The sequence below is a fragment of the Aotus nancymaae genome, unplaced genomic scaffold (assembly GCF_030222135.1).
Source record: "Aotus nancymaae isolate 86718 unplaced genomic scaffold, 86718_ANA_hifiasm-v0.15.2.pri h1tg000079l, whole genome shotgun sequence".
NCBI lineage: Eukaryota > Metazoa > Chordata > Mammalia > Primates > Aotidae > Aotus > Aotus nancymaae.
The window spans coordinates 1,242,826-1,252,748 of NW_026988494.1; the positions used below are offsets into that span (position 1 = coordinate 1,242,826).

Here is a 9,923-nt window from a genome sequence, read left to right on the forward strand (position 1 = left end):
TAAACATCAGTTAAAATGCCATTCTTTATGATTACTGGGATCTGGCTCCTTCAACCCTATCCTCCCTGCCAGTGGCCCCTCTAGCCTTCTTGACAGCACTTAAGAGGCTCAGTTCTCTGGAGCGTATCAAGAGTATTAGAGTTCAAATTCAGGAAACCTAAATATTCAGCTTTTAAATTTATTTTGAACTTAGTAAAAACAGAGTAAATATATAACCACTGGAGAATATATCCAAACAGTGTCGCTCCATCAAACAGATCTCCAAGTTTTGTTTCTCCATTTTCTTTCTGCTTTCTGGCCTAAGCTCTCACATATCCCCTCCTCTACTAGTTTTGCTTCCTGCTTGGAGCAGGAAAGGAGGGTTGACAGCAAAACACCAGAGTAGTTATCAGTACTTTGAGCTCTCTAATCAGAAAATACCATTCCTAAACCTCTGGCCCACTAATCTTCTGAATAGCATTATTCCATGGTCTATTTGTTTCTAGAAGCAAACTTAAAAAGCAACTAAATCCCACTTTATCCTAATTACTTGACTTTGACTTGAAGGTCATCAGATAAAGGAGAGAACTTAGTAAATTGCCCAGGCAGCCTTACATTTCCTGATTTGTCAGTTGTCAAACACCAACTGGTAGCAAAATGCTGCTGCCTGTGATCCTTGACTGAGTTGGATGTTTCTGGGAGAGACTTAATTTACGTAAAAGGCACCTTTCTTTTCTTTCTGAAGGACCGTATAATTGATGCTGGCCCAAAAGGAAATTATTCTCGCTTCATGAACCACAGTTGTAATCCTAACTGTGAAACACAAAAGTGGACAGTGAACGGAGATGTTCGAGTCGGACTGTTTGCTCTCTGTGATATTCCTGCAGGTAAAAAAGTGACTTGTTAGCCATGGTTACCTCCCTAGGAAGAAACAAGATCCTTTAGAGCCAGGACATGGCTCTTCAAGGCTTGATGCCCAAGAACTTATGCAAATAAGACAAAGGTTATATTTAGAAAACTTATTCAAATAAGAGAAAGGTTATATTTAGAACTTAGTGTTAGCTGCCAATGAGAGGTAAACATCTATATGCTCAAAAGGAAACTTAGAGAGAACTTTTATGTAAGAGTGGGTATGACCGGATTCTGTGTCCACAGTCCTGCTGAATGAATTCTCCAAGTCAGCTGCTGTCTATACAGTGTAGCCAGATGTTTTAGCTGTTGTTTTCTTTTTAAAACATATTAACAGTAATTAGCTTGTGTTAAGAGCAATTGATATAGTTGCTGGTGTTTTTTGTTGTTTTCACTTTGAAAGATTATTCTGTTTCAAATTGGACATAAAAGCCTCTGAAGCGAGAGCCTCTGCTTTCATTTTTCCTTACCCATCCAGTATCTGAACAATAAAACTTGGTTTCTCCTTTGTTTAGTTTGTAGAAAAACAGGTGGGAAGAGAAATGCTATAGCTAAAACAGATTTAAACTATAGAACCCACTGTGGATTGTTCAAGCCCAGCTAGAAGAAAGCTTAGGAGACCCTAGTTTGAGTCCCTGGACCTTTGGTGTGTGCAGTAAACCTTCTTTTTGGATCTTTAGTTGATCATAATATAAGGCATTAATTACTGGAAATAGTGTTGTCACAATTCCATGGTCATATTTCTCATTTAGAAACAAGTATGAGTTAGCTATAGAAAAGAAGACTGGCCGGGCACGGTGGCTCATGCCTGTAATCTCAGCACTTTGGGAGGCTGAGGAGGGTGGATCAAAAGGTCAAGAGATTGAGACCATCCTGACCAACATGGTGAAACCCGGTGACTACTAAAAAAATTAAAAATTAGCTGGGCATGGTGGCATGCACCTGTAGTCTCAGCTACTTGGGAGGCTGAGGCAGGAGAATTGTTTGAACCCAGGAGGCAGAGGTTGCAGGGAGGCGGAGGTTGCAGTGAGCCAGAGGTTGCAGTGAGCTGGGATCGCGCCACTGCACTCCAGCCTGGTAACAGAGCAAGACTCCATCTCAAAAAAAAGAAAGAAAGAAAAAGAAAAGCAGGCTGAGCTAGAACCTATTCTCCTGAGCACAGATTGCAGACGCTATCACATTGGTTTTGACCACTTCTATGAAAAGGACATGACTCTTTCGGACATGTAGTGTTGCTGTCATTGTTCATGGGTGAGCATATTTTCCTTCTGTTTTTCTCCTTTTTTTTTTTTTTTTTACCATCACTGTTGTCAATGAGGTAGAACACTGGAAAGGGAAGCGCCTTCATGCCAGAATGATGTCTCTTTTTTCACTAAGAGAGTGTGCCTATGACAGCATTTCTGTTCCCCATGACTCAAGTATGAATAATTATTTCTCCTGTGTTTCAGGGATGGAGTTAACATTTAATTATAACCTAGATTGTCTGGGCAACGGCAGAACGGAGTGCCACTGCGGGGCAGATAACTGCAGTGGATTTCTAGGAGTGCGGCCGAAGGTCAGTCTTGCAGGGGAGCGCCCCCAGCCAACAGCAGATAAGGATTAGGGCTGTTGAAGAAGGCTGTTTATGACCATCTCAGGAACCTGCTGGCATTTGGTCACCTGGATTAGTTTGTGGGTCATCAGCTGGACTTATCAAACATTTAGACTGTGACTTTCCAAGGAAGCTTATTTTAGTAAGGTCTGTTAGGTTCTGAAAATGTATTTATAGGCTGGGCTCGGTGGCTCACGCCTTTAATCCCAACACTTTGGGAGACCGAGGTGGGTGGATCACCTGAGGTCAGGAGTTCGAGACCAGCCTGGCCAACATGGTGAAACCCCATCTCTATTTAAAAAAAAAAAAGGAAAAAGAAAATGTATTTATATTTCTGGTTGAATATGAAATTAGCAAAAAACTAATTTAAAACTTTTTAAAAATCCACAAAATACTATAGGCCACTGAATTATACACTTTAAAATGGTGAATTTTGTGGTATGTGAATGATATTGCAATGAAAAAATTAATACGTTGTCTAAAAGTTGCTTGGATTTACCACTACCCTTGCAATTAAAATTAAAAAGTTAACCTATTCAAAAGTCAGTGAAGGCACAGTTGCTTATGCCTGTAATCCTAGCACTTTGGGAGGCCAAGGCAGGTAGATTGCCTGAACTTAGGAGTTTGAGACCAGCCTAGGCAACACAGTGAAACCCTCTTTCTACTGATATACAGATTAGCCGGATGTGGTGGCACTTACCTGTAGTCCCAGGTACTCATGAGACTGAGGCAGGAGAATTGCTTGAACTTGGAAAGCAAAGATTGCAGTGAGCCAAGATCACGCCACTGCACTCCAGCCTGGACAACACAATGAGACTCAGTCTCAAAAAAAAAAGGCCGGGCGTAGTGGCTCACACCTATAATCCCAGCACTTTGAGAGGCTGAGGTGGGTGGATCACCTGAGATCAGGAGTTCGAAACCAGCCTGACCAACATGGAGAAGCCCCATCTCTACTAAAAATACAAAATTAGCCGGGCATGGTGGTGCATGCTTGTAATCTCAGCTACTCGGGAGGCTGAGGCAGGAGAATCACTTAAATCTGGGAGGCAGAGGTTGCAGTAAGCCACGATCACACCATTGCACTCCAGCCTGGGCAACAAGAGTGAAACTCCGTCTAAAAAAAAAAAAAAATGTCAGTGAAAGGCTGAGGCAGGAGGATCACCTGAGCCCAGAAGTTTGAGACCAGCCTGGGCAACATAGCAAGACCCTGTTTCTAAAAAAAAAAAAAAAAAAAAAAAAAAAAAATTAGCCAGGCACGATGGCATGCACATGTAGTCTCAACTACTTGGGAGACTGAGACGAGCGGAATGCTTGAGCCCAGCAAGTCGAGGCTGCAGTGAGCCAAGATTGCAACACTGCACTCCAGCCTGGGGAACACAGCGAGACCCTCATCTCAAAAAAATATATAATTTTTAAGTCAGTGAAAACAAAGCTTTATTTTTGTTATAGTATTTGTTGCAGGATAAGGCCTCCTGATGTTTTTAGGTAATTGTACACCACATGAATTTAAATGAATGTGAGGTTGCAAGGTTTTTTCCGTCTGTGTCCAGCTTCATGCACTGTCTGTGATCTTTGAAACTATGATCCTTTTTTTCCTGCCAGTCGGCATGTGCGTCAACAACTGAAGAGAAGGCAAAAAATGCTAAGTTAAAGCAGAAGAGACGAAAGATCAAAACAGAACCAAAGCAGATGCATGAAGATTACTGTTTTCAATGTGGAGATGGTGGAGAGCTGGTCATGTGTGACAAAAAAGACTGTCCCAAAGCATACCACCTCCTATGCCTTAACCTGACTCAGCCACCATATGGTAAGCTGGACCTTCAGGACCCTTTCCCTAACTAGTGTCTTTGCCAACTATGTGTAACTCAGAATATATTCCATGCCATGGAATAGGAAATGTTGAATAGAACAAACAATAGCAAAAAAAATATGCTGGCAAAAAATCTTTCCCCTTACACATTTGGGATATCCAGTGGGCCATCAAGGATTGGTTTCTTGTATACTCTTCCCACAGGTGGGTAGTTGGTACCTATGGCATTGGGTTTTGGCCAGTAGCTCACATCCATCCTAAATATTACACCCATATTTGTGTTTGGTTGAAATTTGGAGATGTAATCAATTGAATTCCATCTCCAATCAGAGAAGAAGGAACTTGGGTTTTTCACAGGTAATCAAGACAGGCACTAACTTGGGCACTTCTCCTCCCTCCCCTTCTCCCCGACTCAGGAAAATGGGAGTGTCCGTGGCATCAGTGCGATGAGTGCAGCAGTGCAGCTGTTTCCTTCTGTGAGTTCTGTCCACATTCATTTTGTAAAGATCATGAAAAGGGGGCCCTGGTTCCCTCCGCACTGGAAGGCCGCCTCTGCTGCTCGGAACACGACCCCATGTCTCCTGTGTCACCAGAATACTGGAGCAAGATAAAATGTAAATGGGAATCACAAGATCATGGAGAAGAAGTAAAAGAATAAATGTGTGGTGTCCCCTCCTTTCTATTTCAGTGAAAAAAGCAAATAGATCATGCATTTAAAAAGAAGAGACTGCTACAGTGCACACGGCCTTTGCCATCGGAACCGCCTTACTAAAGCGAAAGTGGGAGACCAGCTCATGCAGGCAGAAGCAGTTGGTGGTGTCCGGTTTTGTTTTGTTTGGTTGGTTTAGGGATTCTTTTGTGGAGGGTTAAATTCCCTTGGTCTTTTCTTGCCTTTTATTGTGCTTCAATGCCATTGCAGCTTGAAAAAGAAAAGTTTTTGCTTTTAAAATAAGAACAAAGAGAAAAGAAAGTTTTGCTAATGAGATAAATTTAAAGTCTAAGATGTGTTCCTTGGTTGTATAAAGCAAAAGTAGCCATCATTCCTTTATTTATTTTCATTTTTAGGAATTTCAAGAAGTGTAGTTCAATAGTCTAATCAAGTATATGTGTGTGTTTTAAGTAGGAATCTGAGAAAGCCCTCTAGGAAAGGGTATGATAAGCTTTATATACCTCTACTAAGCAGTAGGTAGACTCACTTCTCTTTCCCTTCAAAATGCTTTTCACAGGCTTAGAGAAGAGCTCTATGGAAGCAGGAAATCTGGCCTCTTGAAAACAATGCCTCGGTGGATTTTACCTCTGTGGTCTTAAACGAGGTGGGCTTTGTGCTATGGTAACTTTACGTAGAAAGGTATATAGTGTGTTTTTTTGGAGGAAGGAAAAAGAGGAATGTATGTGCTCACTGATTTTTGAAGCGTTTTCCATTGACACCGATGGTTTGGGTTTGGATGAAGTGCGTTTCTGTGGATCTGAAGCAGAGGTGGAATGGTCACTCCTATTTTCCTGATGCTGATAAAGGCAGCTAAAGGGGGATGAAGGCACAAACCAGAAGCTGGATCATATAAGCACCATTTTCTGTCCGATTTTAGTGTAGACCCTGGTCTAAACTGGAGAGAAGTTCAGGCATTTTATTTTTCGTCTATGTTTTCCTCTCCTCATCAAACATTGCTTTTGTCAGCTGACCATTCAGTCATGTTTCCTGGTAAAACCACACAAGTGAGTTTGAATTGTATTTGAATAGATCTTTTTGGTTGAGTTCCTAATTTGGGGGGTGAAAGTAGTAGGGGCATCCCCACGTTACATATAAATAATTTCTATTATCCAGTACTTAACATTGCTCCCATTATGGGGAAGAACTTCTGCTTTTACAGGATACATAAGAGCCACACAAACACACTTCATCTTAGGAAGCACTTGGAGGAAGTGCCCAAGAAAGTTAGTGTTAGCAAAAATGGTTGACGGTGACGCTTGACTCTTAAAGATGCGAGTATACCAAGATGTCTGCTCACGAAACTCACTTGCTTTTAATGCTTAGGAATATATATATTCCAGTATTCCTTGTATGAAATAATTAGTAATGTCAGACATTGTTGTAACACTGTACTAAGTAGAAGTCTAGGGTTAGCTTGAATGAACGTTAACTTTCTCTGTGAATTTCGACTGCTTACAATTGCTGGCACCTGGTAGCATTTCCTTTCCCTTCAGTACCTAGTAACCTTATGAAGGGAGGGAGGGTAGGTGCTCTACCACATTCCTTCAGCTGTACTGAGTATTCTATTTGCTTATCAACTTAGAGCTCTTCTATGGAAAGAGGGAAAAAAGCTGTTTTGTGCCTCTTTTTTTGTATGTAAATGTGCAATTATACTGGATTTTCTCTTGTAAAAAAACAACACTACATTCTTTTACTGAAGCTCCTAAACTGCCATTTGCCTAACTCCAGCAATTAATTCTTCGGTGACTCACTGGGCTTCCAATACTTTTGTTGATTAGATATGGTCCCAAAAGAAAGAGCAAAATGGAAAATGCAATCCACGTCACCAAATGTAATTGCTACAAGTAACATGAAATGCAGCTCACCAAAACACTAAACGTTGCTCTTGAGCAATTATATAGTTTAATGTCCTTTTAAAAAATAATTTAAGAAAAGCTAGGTTTTATCATACTAAAATTTTATTTTGTATATGATGTTTGGTTTTTTAAACTTACTAACAACATAAGGATTTCCTTTAATATTCCAAATACAGTTCTTGTTGAAACAGTATCCAACATGAAATCTTATCTCCTTGCTTTTAGACTTAATGCTATTTACTATCTAATGACTTTTATATGGTAAGCCAGGGTACATCCTATATACTACAGATACCTTAGGTTTCAGTATTTTTATGCAGCTTCTTCATTGTGTCACGTTTTATTTTCATATCTGTAACACAGCTCTGCTGAAATTTTTAAAATTTTTTTTTATGATTAATAGGATTGTTTCACCATTTCAGAAATCAGAGTAGAAAACAAAATAGCTGTCGGGCATGGTGGCTCACACCTGTAATCCCAGCACTTTTGGGAGGCCGAGGCAGGCAGATCACAAGGTCAGGAGTTTGAGACCAGCCTGGACAATATGGTGAAACCCCGTCTCTACTAAAAATACAAAAATTAGCCGGGCATGGTGGCACAAGCCTGTAATCCCAGCTACTTGGGAGGCTGAGCCAGAAGAATCGCTTGAACCCAGGAGGCAGAGGTTGCAGTGAGCCAAGATCAGTCATGCCACTGCACTCCAACCCGGGCAACAGAGCGACACTCCGTCTCAAAAAAAAAAAAAAAAAAAAAAAAACATAGTTCTGAAGTCTTTGGCCATGAGTGTTCTTTAATGGTCTAAAAAGTGGTTTTAGTCATGCCAGTGCCAAGGAGCTCTCCTCACACCTCCATAGCGTGAATGTTGACCTATTTGGTATATTTTTAAGTTGCAAATTATAGATGCAGAAAGATAAAATTGTCCTTTACGTGTGCTTGAGTATACGTGCACTGTGTCTGTGCTACACCAATGAAATAGTCCAAAAGATATATGCTCACTCATTGTCTACAGTTGGCATTTGTTAACTTTTCAATCTGTATGTGGTCAGAGTGTAAGTGGTTGGTTTTTATTCTTGTCCAACAATGAAATAACTTAAAGCAGCATGGGCTAATGGTAGATTTTTTTAACATGTTAATTCATTGAAAGAATTGAACATAAGATTTTTGATAATCAACCTAAAACTTCAGAAATTGAATCAGTAAGAGCTAAAGATGAAATCCTGGGAAACCTTCCCAGACGCTGTGCAGGGGAGGGAGTGGCTGGACCATCACTGCTGCTAGGGAGGAATCAGAAGAGCTGCCCGTGGCTGGCTGGGAAGGGCAGGGTGGATGGCCCTTCATTCCTGGAAGGCTGAAGCAGCCAGAGGCAGTGATTCACTTCTTTAATGTCTAATCAGGGACAGAGATAGGAGTGAGGTGGGTTTTATTTTCATTTTTGCCACTCTAAATTCTCAAAAATGATCTGCCCTAGTCTATAGAGCTGGCTGAGTTTGGGAATCGTTTAAAATTTGGAATTTTCTGTATGTTCAATTCAGGAACATATCTGAAAACTAAAAAAGTAATGGAGGTGGATGGGCTGCTCCCAGCTCCCTTCTGCCATTTACACAAAGTATTTGAAAACATGTCTGTAAATAATGTTTTAGAACTGAGATATTGCATATCTAATCATGTAAAGGACCCTCAGATAAGACAGGCTGTTGGATAACTTTCCTAGTTCATGAAGTGGAATTTCCTTTTTGAGTAGTTTCTTGCATGGTATATTCCAATAGGTCAAACCCAGACCTACAGTTTGCAAACAGGCCATCTGTAGAGAATGTAATCTCTGGACTGCCCAGGACTTGTTGCTTGTTTTTCATTTCATTTTTAAATACAAAGCTCTTCCTTTAGCATTCACCTTAAAGTCAAGGTGCTGGCTGCTACATGCCATGTCCTCTAACAGGATAAGAAAACAAGTTACTATGGAGCCCTCACGGCTTTGTACTTCATGAAATACAAGGACATTGGAAAGTTGCTTTATTTCTGGGCAGTGTAGACTAAAGTTACATCCAGCCACCCCCAATTGTCCAAGTTGGTGCAGACATGAATTAATCAAATGAAACACTTTCCTTTGGCCTAGGGCTACCTAGAATAATTGGTTTTTGGTTATTTGTAAAACAAAAAGTAGAACTTGCTTCCATTTCCAGATGGACTAGGGAATAGTATAATTAGACAGCTCTGCAATGAAATTAACAAATACTGAAAAGTTGGAAATGTGTATATACTGAAATCTCACCAACTTTTACCTGGGGTGGGGTACCAGGAGAAAGGGGGGTTAAATAGGGTAAGTGGGGGGATCATAATGTTTACCACAGGTACGAAGTAGTCACTTTAACATTGAGACCTCTGCCTCATTGAATTCAGGTTTTTTAAGTACTTGAAACTTCAGATTCTCCTTATTTTACAGTTTCTTTTTAAATTTATGAAGTAGAAAGCATTGTTTTGTAAACTGTTTTGAAAATAAATAGCCTAGTCTCTTACCCTCTTTAGTGTGGATTAAAGGCGAAGTTCTGCAAATGGGAGCGTGTTCACAGTAGATAGCTCAGATTGATTGAACACACTTGAGGAAGAGACTCCTGCATGAGATACCAGCATTTTTACGAATATTTCCTATGTATGTTCTTTATTTTGTCATTTTGTCAACCCTGTCCCCAAGCACATCTTCTTTCCTTTTACTATGTCTATGTAGGGAAAAAAAAATTGCACTTAATGTCACACTCCCAAAATGTGGGTAATCTGTGTCTTTCAAAAACCATTTCTGTTTTTTGTTTTGTTTTGGTCAGTCCATTGCATAAGTGACAAGTTTGGGTGCTTGTGGCACGTTATGTATGAAGGGGGGGATAAGAGTTATCTGTCCTTCAGTAGGCTGTGAAAGTAATTTATGTGTGAGTAAAAAGGGAAAATAGAACAGATGCCAAAGTCATTTTTTCAGTCCTTAGTTTTCTTATGTGGCATTACTGCATCTGCTAGTTACTGAGAAAGCAGCCTCAGCTTTTCCTGCTCCCTTCCCTGCCAACACAGTTGATGTGTGCAAAT

General features: G+C 40.4%; 1 protein-coding gene across 8 annotated transcripts in view; it reads left to right on the top strand.

Moving 5' to 3' along the window:
* NSD3 (nuclear receptor binding SET domain protein 3) overlaps positions 1-4,990 on the top strand; it is a 112,689-nt gene extending 107,699 nt beyond the window's left edge. For all 8 annotated transcript variants that reach the window (XM_012475948.2, XM_012475947.3, XM_012475946.2 and 5 more), the window contains 4 exons: positions 725-866; positions 2,337-2,443; positions 4,082-4,286; positions 4,706-4,990. In XM_012475948.2, the coding sequence (XP_012331371.2) occupies positions 725-866; positions 2,337-2,443; positions 4,082-4,286; positions 4,706-4,947 (696 nt within the window). In that variant the 3' untranslated portion in view covers positions 4,948-4,990. The remainder of the gene's footprint in view (positions 1-724; positions 867-2,336; positions 2,444-4,081; positions 4,287-4,705) is intronic.
* Positions 4,991-9,923: the final 4,933 nt, after the last annotated feature.